We start from the raw sequence: 25,808 nt of genomic DNA on the forward strand, positions 1-25,808 counted from the left end.
CTCTTTTTTCTGTAGTAATTTTTTTAAAAATGACTTAAAATGACAATGATTTACCATTCCGTTAATGGCAGTAGCTATGTCAGAAGTGAACTTGCAAATGAACAACATTTAAATGTGAAAAAAGGAAAGCCTGTTTCTTGCTGTCCCAGGGTCTTTAGGTATGTGTAGAATCAGGTCCCATTTGAGACAGCATAGGCATTGACATTGGTAGTTGAAACCCACAAATTAGACACAAGACCAGTCATCATTTGTTCTGGAAACAGCCTGTGGTTCTGTCCCGATGGCCCACTCCTGTCTCTTTCTTGATTTTCTCACTTGGGTCAGTTCGCAATTGGACCGGACCCTCCTTAATGTAAACCATTAAATAATTTAACTCAAAATAAGTATGAATAACAATTTCACCTCTCTCTCTCTCCTCTTTACACTTGTATTTTGACAATTTCGGCTATTATACAAGTTGAATTTACTGAGTGACTGATTGCTCTAATTACCTTGCTAGCTATTGTTTTGTTAGGCAAGGCCCAGCACAGAACGTGCACATTGCCCGAGCTGATACAACATCGGGCTACTAAAGAACAACAACAACAACAACAACAAATTGGTCAATGATGTAATTACAAGCATTTAATCCATCTTCTGAATGAATTAATTTATAAAAAAGGCTGAATGTCCCCTTTGAGTGCGGAAGGAGGGTACCTAAGACCAGCAGAGGCAGGACAACAGTGGAAGAGAGTGATTGAAGTGACGTAACGCAAATGCTAAGGTAATGATAGCTTTACACTGTGATGTGATCAGATTGGTAGGAGTGAATGGGCTCATTTAAAAACTAGTCCCCCTGAGCCCGCGTCAAATAAAAAACAGCAACTTTATTTGGATTGAACGACACTAGCTCAGATATATCGCTGACTGTGTATAAAAAGACTTAGCTTAGTTCAGCACTAGCTCAGTGTGTGTGTGTGTGTGTGTGTCTAGGTTTGAGTGGGTATGGGAGAATGATCACAGAAGTGAGTGTAACACATACTGCCTTTGGGAGAAACACAAATTTCAATAAAGACGGTGGATCTGTACAGGAGGTGCTGTGGGAACGAGGCACAAATCATCCATGATTCAGCATCGCGCTGCCAGGCACAGATAAATAATCCATTTTTGTCACCGCGTATCCTCACGCCGCACAATTCTCCAAAGTCACTACTGCTGTTTTCCCTTTGCAGAAGTGACTGGCTGTGAATGGTGCAGTCAGCAAATGTTGAGATCTCTCTGTACGCGCATCAAACACTAAACCCAGTCAGTTTGTGACTTAATGTTTAATCATTCTTTTGATGATTCATAACCCAATCATAATTTTTTCCCCCTGTTTTATGAATCTAAGATGATGTTCCAAGGCAGTTTAAAATGGTTTCCAGGCCTCACGCCCCAGTGGACACATTTAGCGTCAGCAACAAATCAGTTCTCCTCGCACGGGATTGTCTTCTACTTATTCCAGACGCACCTCCTAACCCCTTCTTCCTGTTTACAGCTCCCAAAACCAGTGGAAGTAAAAATGGTGGAAACATTACCAAATCAACTGGTGAGGTAGAAGTTTTTACCTGATCATTTCGTTCAGTTTGTCCAGTTTCTTTCAGACGAGGGCTATATGTGTCCGTGCTCCAACCCCATAGTTCCATATGTGCCGCGTTTTGACTGATTCTGGTAACCTGTCACAATTTTTTTTTTTTTTTTACTATTGACAGTATTGATTGGTTGGATTATTGATGGTTAATCAATATATAATAGGCTGTCACACACAAAAATTACATATAGCTGGCTTACATCATTTGTACTGACATTCACAATTACACATTCAGGTTTTAGCAGTATTCTGCATTTGAGGGCTGGAATTATGCTACTCTCACGTTGTGTAAACTTTTTTTTATTTTTCTATTTTTTAGAGCATATTAAAAGAGTTCTAATTAATGTTAAGACTGTTGTAAGTGAGGCGAGGCTATCAGCCAATTCTGTTTGGTGTAGAGGAAACATCCAGAACAGAAATTTGTCCCCAGTCTGAGATAATGATGGACACTCTGGGTCTGTCTTACTTAAGCCTTCAGCATGTGTAAATGTTATATCCTCTTCAACAGCAATAACGCAGCCAGTGGCTAGTTAACAGATCAAGGACAAAACATCACAGACTCATTAATCACTGGTTGCGTTAATGCTTTTTCTTTTTCAGATAAACTCAACACAGATAAAGATTTTGACTGATTAATTTGATAAAGGCATTGGTAAATCAGGCCCTTCATTAGTTATGATCCACTGAGGACTCAAGATATACAGAAGTGCTTGAATAAACTACAAAGATTTTCTTGAATGATTTATACTGATTTCTATAGTCCAATGAAACGTGTATATGTTGCTGACAAAAGAGAAAGGAATGGTTCTTGTTCATGCCTGATCTTGTAAGAATGTATCTGGACCTTCAGAACTGACAATGTGATATGCTGAAATAATAAAAGAGACTAGAAACCTGCTAGATTTTTCAGCAGATGTTTCAGAAATCATTGTGGAGGTGTGTTTGTGTGTGCATGTGTAAGTGTTTGTTAAGAGAGCAAGAAAAAACACGTTGTGTTAGAAAGGATGCTTAGCTTAAGGATGCTGTATCTATCCATATCTCTCGCTCCCTCACTTTGTTTTCATCTATAGCTTTCTTCACTCTCTTCACTCCACAATCTTCCTCACTCCAGAACGCCCTTATAGCATTGATAGATCTCAGTAGATAACAGGCAGTAATAAACACATGCTTACCTTATCTTACCTTAAAACCTTCATGATAAAATATAATAATATAACTACATCTACATATCCTGAGCTATTCAGTATGTATAAGACATATTTGTACACTGTAGGAGAGAGAGAGAGAATGTTACTTCACTATGTTCCTAGAACAGGATGTTTGTTTATCCCCTGTGGATGTAGGATGTATCTGTGCTAGAACAGCACAGTGGATCAAAGCAAGAGTTACAGAAGAGGGCCTTCCACTCAAAAAATAAAAGCTTTCTCTCCAGTTATAGCTTGCCTCCGTGCTGACACTGAAACTATTTTCCTTTCTGAGCATGCCTGCTTGCTGAAACAATGATATCACTTCAGATGATGAGTTTATTGGTACGGTCTAGATAGCTTGTTTTAAAGAGTTTGGCAATGACACACTATTAAAATAGACAGATAACCTCTGCTGGGACTCTGCAATAGTGTGTGCAAACAGTTATTGTCATGAGATCGTATGACACTATTTTTGTCATCTGCTCCACTGGTCACCTTGAATGCAGTCCAGAACACAGACTAGAATACAAATATGTATTTGCAGTCAGTTTAAGAGAAACTGTATTAAGGATTTTTGAATAAGGAAAAATCAACATCCCATAGCTGCTGTATCTGTACCTTGGTTACTTCTAATGGTTCTCCACGCTCCTCAGGTCAGAGAATTCATATCAGCAGCTCTCCTAAACCCATTCGTCAACCTTGGCCCAGCCATGCCCACAGAGAGAAGATTAATGACCCCCTCAAACAATTCTTGAATATAGCCAATCACAGTGAGTGAATGACAGAGTCAGGAGTTCTGAATTAGGCTTGTCTAGTCTTGCATAGGCTTGTGTGCTTGTGAGGGACAACAAGAGTGTAGTCTCCAGTGTGCATGTTAAGTCATACACATCTCAAGCTGTCTGTGAAGCCTTCCCAAGGTAATATCATTGATTTTACTAAAAACACTCTTACGTGTTTAATGTATTTGGTTTACATGTGATGTAAGAAAACAACTGAGTTTAGCTCAGTGAGCCACATGTGGCTGGCAGTGCAAAGCTTGAACAAAAAGCCTAACTACAGTTGCTTGTGAATAGGCTGAGAAAAGGCCCTTGCCTCAGCTTTCATCTCTCTCTCTCTCTCTCTCTCTCTCTCTCCCAGCTAAGCTAAGCTCCACCAACTCAATGTCAAGCCGCTGTGGAATGCAGCCGGTTCTTTTGTTGCAAGTCATCGAGTCTTTTTCTTCCTCTTGCTGCAATATATTCATTTCAGTCAATGAATAGGAATAGGATGTGTTTCAGCAGCAGACGTTTTCTTTTCTTTTCTTTTCTTTTTTTTGTTTTATCTTTACTTTTAGTTATTTATTTATTTTCACTGCCACATGATATGAAGGGACAGTCTTAATAATGCCTAGGGAACACTTGAACCTGCAGCTGAGGTGGCCAGTTGAGTGCTGTCCAGGGTGCTGAACTCTGGGCACCAGAGCAATGCAGCTCAGTGGAGGAACATCAGAGCCTGGGTCCAGAAACTCTACTGAAATACACCATTAATGTTACTATAATTTTTAAAATGGCGCAGGGGTTTACCTCAAGTGAGTGATCAAGGATTCCTCTGTCTTGTTCAACCCAAAGAGTGTACCGTCTATCTTAACTAAACCAACCCAACAAACGCGAAAGCAGACACACATTTAGACCACGTTTCCTTAATTTATAAGTTCTGACCTGCTCATTTAAAGCAAACTCTGCATTATCTTTACAGGGAATCACAACCTCGATCAATAAGTCCCTTTAAACTGTCACTTCTTTTTAGTGTGGCGCTGAGTTCAAATTAATGCCTCCTCATACCACACAATTATCAGAGTCAGCCAACCGTTTTTTATTACACCCACCAATCATTTCATCTGCAACAAACACGAGATCCTTACTCCGTCGCTAAAAAAGGCCAAACGTCGGTAACATTATATTAACTCTCGCTCAGTCAGATCACTTAAGAGGATGTTAACAGCGGTGTTTTGCGTTTAAAACAGCGCGGCGCTTGGTGCCGCTCCGTAAATCACTGAACTTGGCGGAGATCCACGCTCCACCATCTCCAAGAATGACTCTCAAGAGCATCTCTACCTAACTTGTGTAGCGGTAAGACTTACTACAGAAAGGTTTAATCACAATATGCCAAATGTTACCAGTACCTATACCACTACTATCGGTACTTTTACTGTAAGTATTTCTAGTACTACGAGACCGGCAGACCTGCAGACCTACATGTAGTTGGAGGTTCCCTCGACTCCTCGTCGTAGGCCTACAGTAATACACCACTATAGAAGAAGAAAAAGAAGAAGAAGAAAAAGAAGAAGAAGAAACATTGTCGTAGTGGTAGAAGTAATAATGATTATTCACGTCGCTGTAGTCGTCATCATCATCATACTCTAAAAACTGCAAAAACTGTAATCTTCTTTAAACATTAAATGTTGCTCTGAATATAGCTAGCGTTAAACGAGACCTCAAAGGCCATGTACGATGATGCTTGTTAAGTTAGCGTCTGTAGCCTATGGCAGACGCTTAGAGTGGATGTATGTCGCCCCCTGCTGTTAATTTTTTTATGCTTTTTAGCTGTAGGCTGTGATCCATCTACGTAACTCGAGCACTTTTGAACGAAATGCGCTTGCTTCCTCTCACGTTTGCCATTGGACAGTTGCTGCCACTTCTGCGTCTCTGATTGGATCCGCATTTGACAGCTGTGTTTGTATTGCTTCCCCCACAGCGGAAGTGAAATACTCAGGAAAATAATCTGCAAGCTGAGAACGCCAAGAGGCATGCCAGCAATTCAGTGTCTTTAGTTTTAGTCCTCTTTTTTCCGTTAGGACGTTTTAAAAATCTGTGATTAAAATGAAACACTTCGTTTTTATGTTTTTATTTACCGCATTCACCCACACAGCTCAAAAAGGCGATGGCGACGAGTGGGTCCATCTACCCAACAGATGTGAAGGTAGGTCCTTTTCATTCATCACTGAATGTAAGAAACTTATGTGATGCAGCATCTTGCAGCACATAATCCATTACTTAACTGAAATTAGCAATCGATACCTGCGTAATTTTACGCGTTTACAGGATAATGGTAAGCTCCCAGTTTGCAATTGAACAGGTTTTGTTGGGATAAACCGTTATAAAAAAGCAGAAGCGAAACCACAGATACTTTATCGTTCTGAAAAAACATGTTTCCGTTTCATGGAGTCCTGTCACTCAAATGATTAATTCCTCTCTAAAATGGCCGAGCTGAGAGATGTGCCATGTCCCCACAGTGTGCAAATTCGTCAGCATTGAGATGAAATCTGCATTTGAGGAGACGGGCAAAACAAAGGAAGTAATTGAAACCAACTACCGCTTTTTAGACGACAAAGGTGCCCCGCCAATCAAATACGTCAAATCGTAAGTGAATGAATTTATAATTAATGGTGGCGCACAATGTGGTATAACGATTTTCTCCCTGCTCTTGCAACCTATGCTATAGGTAGGTGCTTTCAGAAACAGAGCATGTGAATTAGAATTCATTTTGGGGTGTGTAAATGCCAACGATTTTTGTACCACCCTTGCTCTGTCATTTCCCACAGTGATATTCGCTTCATAGAAGTGTTGGAGAATGTATGTCAAAGGCTCATGGAGTACAATCTGCATAAAGAGAGATCAGGCAGCAACCGCTTCGCCAAGGTGAGTCTATCTGCTTTCATTAACTTCTCTTCCACTCCCTTTTCCCTTTTTTGTGTGGTTCGTTCCTACCTTCCTCTCTCATTCATTGGCTTGATTTTCCTTGAGTCCTCTGTCCCCTACATGAAGGACTGTCCCCTATTGACATTAATGTCTTTACTCCCAGAGTAAATTTACACTCTTTACTCTCTTAGTAATTAGAGAACTAATTATATTTACATGAATATTATGACTTTGCTACCTATGGAAGACATGCAACTGAACACAATCTCTCTCTCTCTCTCTCTCTCTCTCTCTCTCTCTCTCTCTCTCTCTCTCTCTCTCTGTATTTAGGGTATGTCTGAGACCTTCTCTACCTTACATAACCTGGTACATAAGGGAGTGAAGGTGGTGATGGACATCCCCTATGAACTGTGGAATGAGACGAGTGCAGAGGTTGCTGACCTCAAAAAACAGGTGTGTGGGTTTTACATACAGATGATTTCAATGTGATTATTTAAGAAAGTTTTCACACATTACCACTTGTGGAGTTGTGTAAACTGTAGCAAAGCAGTGTTTTAACGAACTTCCCATATTCTTAAATAGACGGCGCGGTTTCCGGCTACTTGCAGGATCATAGTTCAGTATTCAGCATTCAAACACGAGTGTCATAGGTTTAGTTTATCTTTTAAACATTTATTAAATGTTAATTTGGCCAATGTTATATGTTCAAAGAGCCTGAGCTGGAAGGAAAACATGACATAAAAAGGTTTCTAAAGTTTCTTACTTTGTCCTTTTTCTCTCTCTCTCCTCTCAGTGTGATGTGATGGTGGAGCAGTATGAGGAAGTGATTGAGGACTGGTATAAAGGGGACCAGCAGGAGGACCTCACTACATATCTGTGTGAGAAACATGTTCTCAAGGGACAAGACACAGGTGAAAAACAACACATGCTTATCCAAAATAATTCGAACTGTCTTTCTGAAAACGGTGTATACCACACTACATTGTGTACAACAATTCCTAACATTTTCTACAACACTTTTTTTTTTTTATTGTTAAATCCTTGCAGTCAAAAGTCAAAACAATGTATAAAATGCTGAGTCCTGTTTAACCCACATAGTCAACAACACAGCTGTTGTTTGAAACAAATTAAACATATATTGTTTTCTGTATACCCCCACAAACAAACAAAAAAATGTAAAGCACAGTAAATCACACCAATTATTGTTTTATCTTCATGGATGTAATTATAATAATAATCTATATAATATTCACCATAAACCATTTGTGCAAAACACTAAGTACTATATGTTACTGCTTATGTCTCATTAAGTCTGAGGACCAGATCTGCATCGACACTAAACCATCTAATCATCTCTCTCTCTCTCTCTGTAGCTTGTTTGAAGGAGTCATGGTCTGGGAGAAAAGGAGATACAGCGGCCATTGCAGAGGACAAGAAGAAAAAGAAGAAAAGCAAAAAGGGAAAGAACAAAGACAGTGAGGAGGGACAGTCGAAGAAGAAAGAGAAGAAGGTGAAAAAGAAGAAAAAGAGCAAGCATACGGAGGAGAAAGAGCGAGATGGGTACACGTCTGATGAAGACGTCCAGAAGAAAGTTCCTCTTAGAGAAGAAAAGACCGAACTTTGATTGTGGGGCAGAAAAGGACTAATTTACTGACCTGAACTTTCTTATTTTTCTCTCTCTCCATCCTCCCTTTTTGTTTGCAGTGTTAAAGCAACTTTTCTCTCACGTCGGTGCTAAAGAGATTTATTTCACCACTGCCGGCTCCATGTGTTACTGCAAGCTTTCCTCTCAGCTTCTCAAAGGCAGTTTTGACATGAAATAGAAATTGGAAGTGATTAGAATGAGCTGAATTCTGTCTATTTGCCCCAGTATTTGTAACATCTCTGCAGACTGACTTAAATAGTGTTTGGCTAGAAATTGGCTGATGCTGTCTTTGAAATGTTTTAAAATTTTATAATTTTTGTATTATTTATGGACAATATACCAGTAAGCATATCTCTTTCTTTTGTCCCCACCCAAAAGAGTGGAAGAGAATATATATTTCAAATGTAAACTTAGAGGCTTGATAATCTGTTCTTTACTGTTACTTTATGGGAAGGATGTTTTCTTTATCCTTCAGATTTGAAAAGTACTGTTGTTGCTAAGCTAAACTTTCTGTGTGGCAGTACAAATACTGACAATGTTGACTTTTGTATCGCAGAATATCTGAGAAATGTGAAATTGTATGAAATTCTGTGCCTCACGTTAATGTATTTGGATGCTGTGTTAGTAAATGAATTGGCTGTATGGTCAGTGACTTCAGTTTGACAGGGGTCACCCATGGAATCTTCTGCAAGGTCAGCCATTTGATCACATTGCTTTTCATGTTTTGTACATTCTCCTAATTTTTAAACCGGGTTGATGGAGAAAACAGTAAAACTTGAGAAATGAAGCAATATAATGGAGTTTTTCTCAGGCGTAGCCCTGGGGATCAAGTACACTGCACATTTTAGGGACTCTTTCTGCTCTAACATACCTGGTTCAACTCATCAGCCAATTATGGAGCCCTTAATTAGCTGGGTCAGACAGAGGGAGAGAAAATGTGCTGATCTGTGGGTCGCCGGGCAGCAGGCCTGGGAGATGTTAATGTAATGGAATCTTAGCTTGTGAAGCAGACACGTCCATAATTGAAACATATTATCTGATGCTCCTTGATACAGAAATTTTGTAATTCTGAGAATTGATTTAAAATTAATTGCATTTGTTCTAGTCACTGATTGTGGTCCTGACTTAGCATATGCTAGTGTTTCCCCCTGAAGCGGTTTAGTATTAGTTTGTTTCTTTTTGGATGAATGTGTTTGTTGTGTTTGGGTTACCGAAAGCTGCTACTTAAAAAAAAAAAAAAAAAGCAAGTGTGTAAACCATTAAATGTGTCTGTGTGTTTGGTTGATGTTTTCAGTGATGAGTGGTTTAATTGCTGTGTGTGTGTTTGTGTGTGTGTGTGTGTTTTGGTTTTAAGTTGTGACAAATGAACAAATTAGTATTAAAATGTTGGAAAACATTTCATCCTACCTACACAGAACATTGTACAAAAACAGGGGAAAGGACCACACAAACAACTCATAATTCGTGAATGTCAACAAGCTGTTGGTTGTCATTCAACAAACAGCTATAATGAAGGAGATATAAGGAAGAAGAGCGTGAGTGTGAGGATAAAGCGGATGTTGAGACTGCCATGACTATTCTGGTAAAGCTTTGCGCTTCCTGCTGTGCCAACATAACAATTTCTTATTACCACAGAGTACTGTAATGAATTGTTTTGACAACGATACCCTTTCATGGGGGGACATATAGTCTACCCATTGAGTCTTTTTAGTTATTATTACTACTGTTTTTGAGATATTCACAGCTCCTGTGGAGACCTGAGGTGGGCAGAGGGTTGGGTGAGGATGGGTGAGAAACTTAAAAACATTGCCATTTTCAAGTGTGAACACAGTCCTCAAAATCTTCAGAGTCTCTGTGAAGTCACCTTGTTTATGAGGTTTTCTGCACACTTAGTGACTAGATAACAATAATGAACACTGGTTCCTGATGGAGAAGAGTGTTTAGAGTTCCTGTCTCACACCAATTTAGCATGATTGATAGCAACCAATGACACAGGACACCTGCTGCGTTTGGGGAACGTTGAGGGAACATTAAGCAGCTTGATGGAGCAGAACGCTTCTCTGGGGGAGTGTGTTTGGAAGGAGGGGGATGTTTGTCTGTGTTTGTGATAGCTTAGGTCTTTCTCTCACTGCTTTTGCTCTGGATCAAAACATCTCACCACTCAAGGAATTTTGTTTATTCTATCAGTAACACAACAAATAATGGGATATTTGAGAGAGAGAGAGAGAGAGAGAGAGAGAGAGAGAGAGAGAGCACATGCATGTGCATATCTCTGTACTGTAATGATATGCAATGCCATTTTCTACAGATGTAAGACTTAACACTTTAAGATCTCAACATTGGTGTTGAGTTTCTATAAAGATTTGACTAATCCATATTATAACCATTCCCCATATTCCTTAAAACTGCAACTGTGAATTAAACATCCTGAGAGGGAGGATAGCAAGTATTAGGGAGTGAGGGATTCTATAAACAGAATGGGATGCGTTACAATTTTTTGTTTATTCTAACTGAGATTATAATGGGTGGTTAGGCTGTGTTATTTCTTTTCTAAAGATGGAATGATGGAATGAAACAGCTACCCTACTACCCCGTGTCCTCTATCCACAGACTAAAAATAATTATGATTAAGTCCAGTAGGTGGTGTTGCAGCTCAACAGGAAAGCTTGACGTTGGGTGAATTACTTTAACGCATGTTTTAAGCGTAAAACCCTCTAGTGTATGTGCTTCAACTAAAAGCTTTACAGACTTGAGAAAATTATGTAAGTAAATAATTATTTATCTATTTAGTATTCTGTATATACACTTTATGCATCAATAAAAATATTTCCATCTTTTTTTGCAGTTTACACGTTTTAAAGCTCAAGTTCACAAAATATCCAGAAATTGATTTATTTATACTTTATATTTAGAGATGGATTTTTGTGTGTGTGATTCGAATCATTTGATTCTGTTCAGCCGAAAGATTCATTCACTGAGATCCATTCACGATTCGGTAAGTGACACTCCTGGTTTGCCCAAAACGAGCTCTAACCACCCTGACCGTTTTTTCCATGACAGCTCAAAGTGATATTATTTCCCCTTTTTTGTCAACGGGAGACCTAATTTGTTTCAAAAATCTTAAAGTAGTAGAAATGGATAGGAGAACAAAAATGGGTATCTACCGCTGTAAAAGTAGCGTGTGGATAAGTTATAAATTCCCATAATGTTCTTTGCAAAACACGCTGTTTAGCTTGGTTGAGACAACACTGCATATATCACAGTGTTATAATGTGGAGCGAAAGAACTACATCTCTGATAGTCAACTGCCTTTACAATTAAACATTATTTTGTCTAAGAATACAGGTGGTGAGGCAGAAAAGACGCTTGCTTGCTCACCACCGTGGTGAAATCACCTTCAGACCTGCGCTTGCGTCCTGGCCGGGCGTCTGCATGAACAGAAGCTGCAGAGTTCGCGGGAGTGAAGCCAACAGAGGAACTTCTTCTGGTGGTCGCTGCATTAGCGACTCCCACTGGTTGGTCAGACCTTGCATTCTAAATGTTAAACAATCTGTCACTTTTTATGGTAGCCATTGCAATTTGTGATTACAAGAAACATCCCAAATAAAAATGTCCAAAGTTCTTTGGAACTATTGTCTTAAAACCACAAACATTAAGTTAAACAAACCAGACACATACATGGGAACACAATTTTAGAGAACTGGGAGGCCAAGGGTAGAGTACCGTCTACCCTTTAACCAGTGACCCCTGATTCCCCAGCACTGATCACCAGTCCCCTAGCAACAACTCCATCATCCCTAGTGCCATGTCCCACATGTGGCTCCAGGGCATATCCTCACAAGTATGGGAAACCCCTTGCTTTTCAAAGCCATAACTGAAGACAGTTAGATGTTTGATTGTCAGCCCCTAACTAAATCATCACCTTTGCTGAATACAACGGAGGCAGAAGGTCTGGAAAGTAAAAGAAGATGAAATGGCAGAGGGGGGTTCTATGTAATAAGAGAGGAGGAAGGGCACTGAGAGAAAAGGGAGGAAACTGAGGGCAAAGGTGGGTTTGGCAGTAACATATTAGGAAGGGAATTGCACAGTCTGTTGCAATACTGAGCCACCAGAAACGGACCTGGAGGAGATAAATGGCTGCAATTACAGTTTTGTTGACTGTGGTTCCATGTCCAGTGTGTGGAGTTGGAGGTGACACCAGAGGGGAACTAGTATTGCCACAAATGTTGCCTCACTGAAATGTGGAAACCCCTATGTCCCAACAGAAAACACAAAGACTCGATGAACAATTTTAGACAGCAGAGGTGAGAAAGAATGAACACAACTGTCACTATTGAGTCATTCTGTGGTCTCAGACCAATGGTTACACAGAGGCCTGTTTGCTCAGAATGTAATGTGAACCTTCAGAATATTTAAAACTCCTGTTTAACTACAGAATGACAAAACAATATTGGTATCTTTCCATTTTTTTAAATGCTGAAATTTGATCAACATTTAAAATTGTGATGCATTTTCTCTATTTGGAACATGATGAGGTGCTTTAGGGTTACTGTACATGGAGATTTAGGTCAAAAATATATGGTAGAAACTGCAGTGGTTTGAACTGTTGAAGAGAGAAGATGAAAAGAGAAAAGTCAGTGGTGCCCCAGCTGCACATTACCAACCCATTACCTGACACCACCTTCAGTTAACACATGTTGAAATTTGACATCAGGTTTCATTACATCAGGTACAAAGTCCCAGGATTCTTCTTTAATAAATCACATTGAATAAGAACACTCACTGAACCAAATGAACTGACAACGAGGGTGATTATTCCCTGATCAAGCACAGGGAATATGTGAGTCCATTCTGATACACGCAAGTCATGCTTGCTTGCCTAAAACGTGGAAACAGTCTGCTTTCTTACATGTGCAAAAATAACTGTTTAGCATATCTGTAATATAAGTGATTATGCGAAAAGTATGTTAAAGGCAGTTGCATTTTCATTTTAGTACACTTATCTATGGAGACAACAGAAGTCATCAAAATCATGATGAATCTAAGCTTCTGTTACTTGAGTTGATGCCACTAAACTGAATGCTATTCTGGCTCTTAGATTTTGGTAGTCTTCGCTGTGACAACTCACTGCGGTTTCTGGTATTATGCGATATTCTCTATCTAAGTTTTGATTCAATGAGTTTACGTCTCTGGAATGTCTGGACTCATCCTACTCTTCTGTAAAGTGTTGAAATCTTTTTCTGTTGCTCTTGTTTGTGCAATCTTTATTATTTGCCCTTCGATATTGGAGCTAGTGGCTATTCACTTGCACAAACAGATCTCAATGAATAATTCAGAAAAGCAAACATCTTGCAACCAGGGCGAAAACCTTTTTGTTCACTTTCTTCAAGGAGCTGTGGTCGGGGACTTTATTGTATTAAATGTCCAATGATTTATTTTCTTCACTGGACAGAGAAAATGGAGAATTTGATGGTTCTGTAATCTCTGTGAATAAAACACAGGCTCGAATTGAAATATTGATCTTTTACATTGCAATCTTCATTGGGTATTATCTTACCTGCTATATTGCACGTGTCTGGAATAAAATACACACAGTGTGAGAGAAGCAGGACAGACCGGGTTCTTCTTCTCTTTTATATTTTCCTGTAAATCAGCATTCAGTCCAACATGAGTCACGTATTATACAGCACCCCATCCCGGCCAAACTCTCGTCCACTCATTTTTATTTTTATTTCATGTTTTATTTTTGTATTTGTTGTTCGCTGTTTTGTATTTCGTACATATTATCCCAGCCATGAAACTGTCACAGTCAAAATAGTAATAAGACATGTTTGAATCTGTTGGAGGATCATTTGTTGAATAGCTCATGTTGACCTTATATTCCTTCAAAACGGCCCTAATGTCCGTTTTTTGTTATTCTGTGTCGTGGAATTTCATTATGTAATCTGAGTGACAGAAAATGATACAAACTTCAAGAGATTATGCATCAGCGATACTTCGTAGTTCAAAAAAGTCCAAGCTGGTTATTAGTTACAATGCAAGCTAGTGAGTGTTTCAGTGTTTCAGACTGCACAGCGGTGTGGCTATGACAAATGAGGAGGTGTGCGCGTCCGTGTATGTGTGTGTGTGTGTGTGTCCATCTGGAAAGGGTCACTTGCCCGTGGGCTGCTCATTAATAACCAGTGACCTTTCAGGCGTTTTTGTAGTTTCAGAGTGTGATTAAAAGCTACCACTGACCTCACCTCAGTCTCCTAAAATAGGAGATCTCCTCAGGATGATTACAGCGTATTTGGAGTCAGCTCCGCAGGGTCTCTCACTCCCTCCTTTAAACACGTGAAACATGGCAAAGCTCAGCTTTAGGACAGACAATTAAGCATCTCAATCATAGATATGTTGAAGTCTTTAAAGCATACATTACACAACACAGACCTTTTACTCTTCTCCTCCTTATACTCCTCCTCCTTCTGTCTGTTCTGTCTGCCTCTTTCTCACTCCCTTGCTACCAGTATTGTTTTGTCAGTACTGTAGCCAGAGCTACTGGCTTTAAAAGAATCTAGAAGATTCTACCCTGCATTGCCTAGCAAGCCCTTCAAAGGCCCTTGACAACTGTAACTTTTTTCCTGTTTTCACTTCAAAGAGAAAGAAGGAGTTTGAGGGGAGGAAGAGGTCCACCTCAGTTTCCTAAAAAGGAGTATGACAAGGGGCAGAAAAAAGGGAACTTCAAAGCACCTGGGTGACTCCAAAGTGACTGGGTTGCCGAGTGTTTTTTAGAACCATGCTTAAGGGCAGAAATCACTCCAGTGCTTTTGTGCCCCAGAGTGGAGATCAATTATTCAAACTATAAAGAAAAAAAGCAAACAAAAAGAATTTAAGGAAATGACAAGGGTGTTTTCTTTTTGCTGGATTTTAATGAAACCCACTTAACAGAATCTACTGTATGGCACAAACTAGTGGACTCATTTATTTTTCTCTCAGTGGGTGAGCGTAGCTTTTCAAACAATCTACCATGAGAGAATGAACCAACAAATTTATAGAGATCAGAGGTTTTACAAAGTTGTCATGCTGAACCCCTTTAATTGATAATAAGTAAAAGATGTGCACACAACCACACACACCCACACACACGCACACACACCCACACGCACGCACACACACACACACACACACACACACACACACACACACACACACACACACACACACAAAAACAGAAAAAAAAAAATGTAATTGAATATCGAATTGTAAATAAGTTCATTAGGAGTCTTTTCAAAAGAAAGGTTTGGAGAACAATAAATGTTTATAGTTTATGTTAAAAACAGGAATAAGTAAGACAGATTGCATAGGAGATGGATATGATTTGTCATTTTCATCTTCTGTGAGGGGTCTCTCAATGACTTGTGCAGATCCTACCCTTATCACCTCTTGCACACTGACGTCCTTATACAGACGTGAACTCGGAGTCTGGTCTTTGTCTTGTTTACCACATATATTCTTATCCCGTGTCCTCTCTGAATACTTGTGTTTTATTAGGAGGCTCTGGTGCGTGAAATCACTCTACAGCTCCTCAGAGAGGACAGTCTGTTTTAAAATCTGACCAAAGAGGAATGTTAAGACCCTGCACCCCCCTCTTTTTTTTTTACTTATCTTTCTTTGTTCAAGCTTATATTTTTTCAGACATCTTGTGAGATGGAGCAAGATCTCTGTCGCAAATTCTGTATGTTAAAGCTAGAAGGACAGTGCAGACCAACTTAAAGCGGAGGTTGGTGGTTTATAAAGTGAGGCTCTCTGTGGTATAACAGCATGATACAATATCTTCCCCCCCATCCATCCATCCATCCATCCATCTATCCATCCATCCATCCATCCATCCATCCATCCATCCATCCATCCATCCATCCATTCAGTTCATCCATCCATCCATCCATCCATCCATCCATCCATTCAGTTCAGTGTGATGCTTTTCTGACCTTTATTTGACCTTGAACTGTAGGTGAAGTGGAATCAGTGCCGGAACATTCTGAGTATTGTGAGAGTGTGCATGAGTGTTTGTGTGTTGCAATGTATGAGTGTGTCCATATTCCGATCTCATGTGGAGAATTTAACTAGGGGTTGTGACCACCCAGTGCATCATGACTCGTCTGTCCTCTTCTCGCTGTTTTATTATCCTCTCATTAACTGATATTTTCAAAACCACAGTCTGTTCCCATGTTCCCAAAAACAGTCATCTTCTAAAAAACATTGGTCTGGTTTTAGAGAGGGTTTCTAATTTAAACTGAATCATAAGAAAAACAGTTTTGTCATCACTACATGTTCTCCAAGGAAATGCTCCCCAGGGAATTCAAAATATGTAAGGAAAAAAAATCCTATGTCAAAACATCAGTTAGATTATAATTCCATGTTGAGAGATTGACCTTAAAAGCATCTAATTTCCTCAATAAATACTTCCCTCTTTCTCTAATATTTCTGTTGGTTAGCATGGATATGGATACCGCCCCCCCCCTCTCTCCCTCTCTCTCTTCCTCTCTCTCTTCAACAAGGTGTCACTGATGGAAAAGGCAAAATTCCTTGAGGTGTGAGGTGTCTAGATCCAGGACAGAACCAATGAGAGAAAGACCTAAGCTGTCATATGCACAAACAACCCCCTCCCCTAAAACACACTCCCCTGGAGGAGTGTTCAGCTCCATCCATCTGCGTTCCCTCAACGTTCCCCAAACGCAGCAGGTGTCCTGTGTCATTGGTTGCTATCAATCATGCTAAATTGGTGTGAGACAGGAACTCTAAACACTCTTCTCCATCAGGAACCAGTGTTCATTATTGTTATCTGGTCACTAAGCATGCAGACAACCTCATAAACAAGGTGACTTCACAGAGACTCTGAGGATTTTGTTTACACACATGATGAAGTATTTCTCTCTCTCTCTCTCTCTCTCTCTCTCTCTCTCTGTATGTGTGTGTGTGTGTGTGCATGTGTGATGGATAAATGATGAAAAATTACAACTGTCTTTGATAATGAGAAATTCTCATGGTGTTGAGGAGGAAGACACAAAGCCACACACACACACGCACACACACATGCACACACACACACACACACACACACACACACACACACACACACACACACACACAGAGGAGATTTTGGATCTACAAAAATGGAAAACTGATCAGTCTTGCATGCTTACAAAGCAAAATATAGTCCCAAGATTTATTTTCCATGCTGCTTTCACATACATCCTGTCTGTCTGTCTTTTGTAGTCTCTCTCTCTCTCACCTTAGGAACATCCTTGTGATACTAATTTCTTAAATACTAATTTCTTAAAATGAGCACAAAAACAACAAATTTTCATATATTTTTCTGCTGTGACTTTTCACATGTTACAAAGAGCATACATTGTCTCGGGACTGTTACAAGGTGACAAGGTAACAAAATGAACAGAAACCCCCTCTTCAATAAACAGAAAAACTGGGAGAGGTTAGCATATAGCATATATCTCCAAAATCTTTTTTTTTTTCAATGTAGCGACTTTTTGTTGAGTGCCCTTTTTATTTATTTATTTATTTTTTTTCCAAGTTCTCTTCTGGAAAATGAGGGCTTTGGTAAAATAGCTGTGATATTGATTTCTGCTTCCTGAAATCAGAAAATCAAAAAGTCCTGCAGGTGCAGCCAAAACCAAGAGGCTAAAACCAAGTGTCCCCAGAAGGCCAGTGTTTGTCTTGACACGCCTAGACATATTCTATACCGTTAAGACCAAGCATTTCATCTTGACACATCCTGACTGATGTCATCATTTTTTCACATCTGCTCACCTAAGCAACACTGTCACCCATAACATCCCCACATCCTGAATATGTGCACGTGTATGTTTGCCTGTGTGTGTGCGTGTGTGTGTGTGTGTGTGCGTGTGTGTGTTTGTGTGTGGTTGTGTATGCTTGTTAACGTAAGTGTGCTTGTGCCCGGACCAACAGTGTTTCATGCTGTGTTTGATTGATGCTGTTGAGGAACAGTGATATTTTCCTGCTGTGGACTCAACCATTTAGCACTCTATATTTCATCTGATGGCAGGTCACAAGCCACACACACACACACACACACACACAGTACCTGCCCTGAGGGCTACACATATCTGTTTAAAACACTTTGTGCCAAATTGTGCGAAGCATTTTAATGGACAAGTAATGATCGCACTATTTAGTTTATAATCTTTTTCTGTTGTGTTGGAATTGAACTGAAGAGGTATTTAATTTGAGGACTGGGGAGAAATAACAAAAATGAAAAGCACTAACAAAAAGATAATGGCAAGACTCATTTGTAGTCATATTTTAATGATCAATTCAGGTTATCTGTGATTTTTCTTTACAGGAAGCAGAGCAAACACTCATACTTCATGTTGACTGTCTGCTCTAAAAAAAAACTAACAGGAAACCAGCTAAGACATAAAGCTAAACTTTCTGTTACAAACTAAATTAACAGAGACTCCTCAGATGCTGGAATGATATTAATCAGGCATATAAAGCGCCAGTCACATTATATCTGAGAGGTGAAGTGTATGACATAGACAGAGACAAAAGCTCCTCCCTCTTTTCCTCTCAAAACGATTCTGCCAGGCCCGAGTGCAGACGACTTACCAAACAACACCTTTACAGCATCACTGTTCATGTACACTGCAGAGAGTTTTCTTCAGAAGCAGTGCTTCTGTAAGGCATGCCGTGACATTCAGGACTGGCTTGAGCCTCTGAAAGGTAATGATTGTTTTTAATATTGATCAGCGCCAGAGGAAACGGAGATATGCGGAGAGAGACTTTTGGTTCTGTTAAGATCTCATTTCCATGGCTCGAATCAATGGACACGTTTATTTGGACTCGACTGAGATGTCAGGGAGCGATTGATGCCAAGGTGACACGACTGTCATCACTGTTTGTTTGTTTTGAAGGTGTAGGGCGGCGGAGAGGGCAAGGTGACAGACATTGATCACATCGTCAGGCTCAGCATTATTATCAGGTTCTCCACACGTACGCAAGATGAATGACTCCAGCTTATGACATCAGCTGCGGAATTTAGAATGTCTGTCTGTGTATCTCTTTGCAGAAGGTCCATCCTGAGGAACAAAATGTTTTTGTTTAGAGGACTTATGAATAAATTATACACATTGATCAGAACGTTCTGCGTGTTTGTATCCACTGGACAGACAGACAAGTTGACCGGATGAAGTAAACAGTGATGAATGTTTTGGTCTTTCCTCTGATGTCTCAGCGGTGAACCATGTTTAAAGTTTATCAAGGAACTGAACTAAGTGCAGAGAAGCAGACAGAAAACAACAACAACAACAATGACAACAAAAACAACAACAATAACAATAACAACAAAACCCCCTTAATTTCTTACCTTCAGTCTATCTCTGGACTACTACAGTCAAGTAAACAAAAACAAAACAAGCCCAAACACAATGTTGTTCCATGTCCATGTGTAGTCCAAGCCGTGTGTTGTTTTTTTTGAGTGTGTTTGTATATGTTTTCGGGTTGCTAATAAAGACTGATCTAGACATAGTCAGCAGGGTTTGATAAGGCAAAAAAGACACATTAAAACTATTACAGCAGATAACTGCAGGGAGCTAGTTAAAGGAGATTGTCTCCTTATGCCTTTGGCTTCTCCTCACATCTGCAGTAATACAGAAGTAAAAGCACAGCCTATGGGGTGTGGTTGCCATAGGGTGTTTGTGTATAGGGAGAACCGAGTCTTTCTCATTTCCTCCCATAAACACTAATGGTAAATAATGATGGCTGTCTGATTTTTACAATACTGGAACACTGTCTAGGAAGTTCTGTCTCCTCTCACCCCCCCCCCCCCCCCCATTGCTAAGCAATGCAAAAACACGGATCACTAAAAATGTTAATGAGTAATGTCTATAACCAAAGGAGTAAAGGGGGAATCATTACACTGAATCAAATATACCCCAGGTGTAGACAGTGTTACACAACTTTACCGTAAAATTGGCTTAAGAAGTTAACTTTTTGACTTTTCTACTTTTCTACTTTAAGCTTTCCGACTCAACTGTTTAAACTTCTGAGTTAGAACCACCAAACCTGGCCGGCAGCTTCGGGCTAGACATGGCCGGTACTATGAATTTGTCTAGTTTTCAAAGTAATTACACGTAAAAGAAGAAAAAAAAAAAAACGACAGCGAATCAATATTTCACTATATTCATGCACAATGATAAAGAGCTGTTAGATGTATAACTCTCTTAATCACTCAAACGCTGGCTCCTCAGGCTAGACGCAGTGACAAAAGTGAAATCTATTCGTTCACTTCTCACTCTGCAGTCTTACATGAGTGCTATTTAGTGTTTAGCACTGCGTGAAAAGAGGTGTATTCGGCCTGGAATACTCCTGTATATTCCCGGATACTCCACAGATTATCGGCTGTATCCGGCAGTTTGCAGCTCTGTTACGCGGCATGGAATACTCCTGAATATGTACCGTGTTTTGGGGTCTGCCTAGAGCCCTTAGTTGCCATGGTGAATAATCCCTTGGGGGTGCTTGGAAGGGAACATTTGCACTTCACACCTTGGGCCACCAGGTATCCTGCAATTGGTCAAAAGTCTTTCTTTGGATTGGTGGAGCAATGTCTTGCCCCTCCTCTAAAACCCTTCCCCATTGGTCCATTGTGGGTCCCCAGACATGAATTCATATGGTTTATATAATAATAATAATTATTATTATTATTAATAATAATAATAATATTATCATTATTATTGGTGGTGGTGTTGTTTTATGTTCATAGGTAGATTGTATAGATAGTCTGGCAAAGAAAAATGAATTACAGAAATTTTATTACAAATAAAGCAAATACAGTATAATATAAGACATATAAATTGACAATTATATATATATATAATCAATGTACAATATATAACAGAATACATTAGAACAGAATATACTGTAATATCATAGTATATAATACAAATGCTTTTAGGAGCATAAATGAAACTCTAAATGTTGAGCATTCCCAAGAACAACCCAGCTTCCGTGGTCTCTATTCTGTAGCACCCCACACAGTGCAGACAACTCTGCGCTAGGCGGGAGGACCCACGCTGGCCTTCCATCGAAGATGGCGGCGTCCCCTTCAGAAATTATATCTACTGATGCGGTCCTCCATATGGCAGCCTCCTCATCTGTTTAAAGAACACTAGCTCTGGCCTTGAGGAGATGCAAAACACAGTGAAAACAGAAATTAGATCACTGAAAATAGCAAATGGAGAAAAAGTCTAAGAACTACTAGGGAAATGATGTTTTGACTTACTCTTCTCCTCCTTTGCCTCGTTCGAGTGGCGATCCTGCCCCCCTCTTTGTTCTCTGGATTCACCCGGTAACTCTTTCGAATAGTCTCAATCGGTCTTTCAGGATGCTAGAGAGAAAAAAAAAAGCGGAGAAGAAAGGAAGATTGATTAAAAGTTCGTTTAGAATTCCAAGCACTGCTATGAAACAATCGCGACGATATAGTCTACCAACAAAACACGCTGTCCTACCTTGTCCGTGGATCATATCTGTGCGTGTTGTTTTCAGCATTATGCATTATCCGCACAGCTTCCTGTAGAAGCAAACTTAATACAAGAGTTAAATTCAACCACATTAAGGGATAAAGCAGATAAAGAAATGTGAACGTATCAGACAGTCAAAGACGAAAGCCAGAAGGCTACAGAAATAAACTTACCGAAACAGAGTTATTCCCCGCTCGTATTCTTTTCTCGGGCAGACTCCTCTTGCGCCTCTTTGATGGGACTCCATCCTGTCCAACCGCCGAATAACATTCTCCATGAACGTTTACTGCTGTTCAGACATCTTCTTAAAAATGCATTTAACGGGGACACCAGTTGTTTGTTTTCGTTCGGACTCGGCATTGGAAAAATTGGATATTCCCGGCGCACGAGTAGCTCCACTCTCCACTCTGCTGTCCGTTCGAAAGCTTAAGTGTTCTTTTGCAAGCCATCTTCAAAATGCACACTATCGACAGAATACGGAGTACAACTTCTGTAATCCTTCACTGACTAGCTTCTCCTTACCTTACTACAGGTAACCCCTTCCCCAAAGCAAATTTCGCGCTGCAGTTGCACACAATGCTATTGGTTACTGTCACCCTACGCCATGCACGCACAGAAAACTGATTGGACAGGACTCAACCTTAGATTCTAAGTGGGTGGTTTGAAAACGGGGCGCGTCCTCGTACTGAGGATAAACATTCCGAACAAACAAGCGAGAATCAACAACGAAAACTCCTATGCCCTGTAAACTTTTTTTTTTTTTTTAAAGTCCTGTATCCTTTGTCCCGCATCCCTCATACTGAGATAATGTCCCGCATTTTCGCTGGTCGTTTGATTTTTAACTGTCAGGAATAAAAAATATATGGATCCATTATTTTACCCACCCGCACATGAGCATAGTTTCTAATCTATTTAATAGCGCTATGCCAAAAGCAGTAAAAATGCAACATAGGCGAGTTTTTTTAAAAGCCCTGCTTTCACCAAATGGCTGAGAGGAGAGCGTTGAGGGCGGTCATCAAGAGTCTGTGGCGGCCGTCAATCAAACTGTGCAGCTGTGGGGCCGACGAATTTCTTTGCTACGACACAAAAACCAAACTTAGTAAAACTTTACAGATAAACGCTGTCAGCCGACGTCATGGTCAAAAAGAAAGGAAAAAGTTATTTTATCCCTTCTGACCATGCTGCTCATCCAATAGAGATTTTGGCTTGATATAAAGATTTGCATTGAAATTGTTTTATTTTATGTAATATTTTATTTTGAGCCTTATTTGTTCTTATAGTTGGATTTGGTCAGGGGTTTAACTTGAAAGACTTGAGCTGTATGATGCCTGCTGCTTTGCTTAAGTACAGTTGCCTTTGATGGGCCTGTAATGGCCAATGCATGTTGGATGTCTATCAATGCAAGTGTATACAAGTGTTTCTTATACAGTTAGACTGACATTATATCTAAGTTTTACATCATCTCTCAGCATTAGTAACATGTCCCACATTGTCCCACACAAACTTACTACTTGTCCCCCATTTGGTCTGTTTGCATCTGGTCACCCTGTACCTTTGACCCCAAGTAAAGGACAGTTGCATAACCATCAAATATGTAATTAATGAACCTCTCATTTAGACTTTTTTTAAATTATGTTTTCAGTGTGTTTTTGTATGCTCCATTTGAAGTGTGTCCATTGTAATTTAGCTGCACGACAGAGCAATGACATTAAAGGCTACATGGGCCTACCACTGCTATATTATACACCATGCAACACCTAAGAAGTTTGTGTGGTTATCAAAATATCGGCTAAATATTACATACAGGCTAACTGATAGAAAGTCACAGTGAGGTAGGGGGGCAGGCTTCTATACCCAGTCCCACCTAGACCACTGACTGTTATTAGCATTTGAAAGGCCAAGCCATCAGCTAACGACTGTGGTCATGCGGATGCCTGAAAACTGCCGTCTAACAGCTGTATTCGGACATTTGCGGAAGTTTTCAGGTCGGCATGACAAAGTTCTGCGGGCATCCGAATACCTCCGGAAAACAGCAGGTTTAGCGGAAGTTCACTTTGTCCGGATATTTCCGAATACACCACTTTTCACGCAGTGTAGTCTTGTGTGACATGCCGCTGCCCTGATAGACTGTCGGACTTGTTCCTGGCTCTGCCTCTCACTCAGCTAAATCTCCTTTGAAGGCTCTCTCACATCGCCTGTCAAAGGCTAATCTAGCAGCCAGAGCTAACACCACTCAGCCAATTTGTACCCCATTAAGGTTTACACTGTCGTATTAGTTACACCGCCCTGCTCCCAGTCGCAGTGTAAACACTGGCTTTACGCTGCGACTGGCAACCAGCTGGCTCCAGCTCCCTGTCTTCTTTCTAATGGTCTGCTCATGCAGTAGTTTTTCATCTTCTCATGAGGAAGAGAGGTAAAGGAGGTCAGGCGACGGGACATTTCAACAGACAACTGTTTCAGTGGCATAGGTAGGGATGGGAATATATATATATATATATAGTACACACACACACACACACACACACACACACTCAAACTCTTTATGGTAGTTAAAAGGGCTGTTAAGTGACGCTATGACCTCATCTTCTTTGTCAATCAGTAAATAAACACAGTGATGGAGAGACTCATTAGTGTGTCTTTGTGTGTGTGTGTGTCGCTTCATTACAAACCGCAGTGGAAAAATACACAAATGAAATTGGAGACAGACAGTATGTGTGCCGGAGAGAAAGATGGAGAGAAAAAATGATGGAGTGTGTTGAGTTGTGAGGCGTTCCATCTCTCTGCATAATTGCGACTGACCCACCCAATAAAATGGAGTAGAGAGTACCGATGTCATAAAACATACCATGGAACCTTATTCTGAAGTCAAATAAAAAGGTCAGGGTTTTTTTTTTATTTAAATTTTTTAAATCATCTCAAACTTTAAGCTCTAGGTTCACTGATCACTTCCTTCTCTTTCAGTGACTGTGTTCTTGGACCTATTATTACAATTACTCTGTATAAAGCTTTACTGCCCCCCCCCTCTCTCTCCCTCTCTCCCCTCCTATTTTCTTCTTCCCTTTTCAATTATCCTCCTTTTTCCTGTAAAATTACCTCTCTTTCACACTCAGTTAGCTTTCTGTTCTTTCTGACACCGGCAGATAAAACGATGGCGGTAAGCATAATATGATTACTTCTTCAACTCGCTCAAACACGAAGCTTTAAAATGACCTCACGTCACATAAATTGCTCAGCCGTGGCACTTTGAGATGACCTCATGTTAAACACTCCACTAAACCATGTCATTTTAAATGAGGTAATACTCAATTACCGTTCATAAGGGCCAATCAAACTCAAACTTTGGTTCAAATGTCATTACTCATGCCTGTTTCTACTGAACTCTGTACTCCACTTGCAAACACAGACAACAGCATCAACGTTCACAGCAGGACTGATCAGAGATAAGACTGTTGAGAGAGATCATCAATCTCATTTTATGTTTGCGTCTGAAATATTTATCCAACTTCCTATTCATCAGTCTCTTAATATGAAAAATGTGATATGTGATCATACTAAATATGATATACTGAATGTTTTTTTTAATGTGTTCTTAATAACTGGGGAACGGAAATGAGAGAGTGACAATACTGTATTTTTCAGCAATAAAGTTTCTTTAACAAGTGTTTTTTTTCTAACTGAATACAGTACAACATAGAGAGGGGGGGTGGGGGAGGGGGGGACAATTTCTAGTTCTATGGTATGTCTCCTCTCAATCTGAATTCAATAAAACCATAAAATAGGAACAAAACAAACAAAGTAGACACAAACATAACAACAATAGTTGATTCTATTGTAGGAAAGTCAAACATCAAAGATAAATGCATCATAGGAAGCAAATTAACTTCTTCTCGTTTTCCAAAATGAAGAGCTCGAGTATTTGATAGAGTGAGAGAGAGAGAGAGAGAGAGAGAGAGAGAGAGAGATATGAAAATAGAAAAGGCAGGCAGAAACATAAAGAAGAAAAAAGAACTTTCCCACACACTCATTCTTTTGAACCTGTCTAAAGAGCTGATAAGACACTTGGGCAGCCATTGCTGAAGGTTCAGAAGTGTTCCTATGTCCATCATCTCATCCCTCCTTTAATTCTCTCACACTTTCTCTACTTTCTCCATCCAC

The 25,808-nt window shown here is 39.9% G+C and overlaps 1 protein-coding gene across 1 annotated transcript; it reads left to right on the top strand.

The window, feature by feature from the left end:
* Nucleotides 1–5,583: 5,583 nt before the first annotated feature.
* cnpy3 (canopy FGF signaling regulator 3) lies at nucleotides 5,584–8,407 on the top strand. The gene is made up of 6 exons (XM_030776018.1): nucleotides 5,584–5,754; nucleotides 6,068–6,194; nucleotides 6,377–6,473; nucleotides 6,804–6,926; nucleotides 7,267–7,384; nucleotides 7,847–8,407. Exons 1-6 carry the CDS (start codon nucleotides 5,655–5,657, stop codon nucleotides 8,095–8,097), a joined length of 816 nt encoding a protein of 271 aa, XP_030631878.1. The 5' UTR covers nucleotides 5,584–5,654; the 3' UTR covers nucleotides 8,098–8,407.
* Nucleotides 8,408–25,808: the final 17,401 nt, after the last annotated feature.

The sequence above is a fragment of the Chanos chanos genome, chromosome 5 (assembly GCF_902362185.1).
Source record: "Chanos chanos chromosome 5, fChaCha1.1, whole genome shotgun sequence".
In the NCBI taxonomy this organism is placed as follows: domain Eukaryota; kingdom Metazoa; phylum Chordata; class Actinopteri; order Gonorynchiformes; family Chanidae; genus Chanos; species Chanos chanos.

Excerpts from the sequence above, each read along its gene's own strand:
- cnpy3 (XM_030776018.1), top strand. The coding sequence starts at position 5,655 with ATGAAACACTTCGTTTTTATGTTTTTATTTACCGCATTCACCCACACA. Across the intron at positions 6,474-6,803 it reads GCAGCAACCGCTTCGCCAAG|GGTATGTCTGAGACCTTCTC; the intron begins GTGAGTCTATCT and ends CTCTGTATTTAG. Across the intron at positions 7,385-7,846 it reads TCTCAAGGGACAAGACACAG|CTTGTTTGAAGGAGTCATGG; the intron begins GTGAAAAACAAC and ends CTCTCTCTGTAG.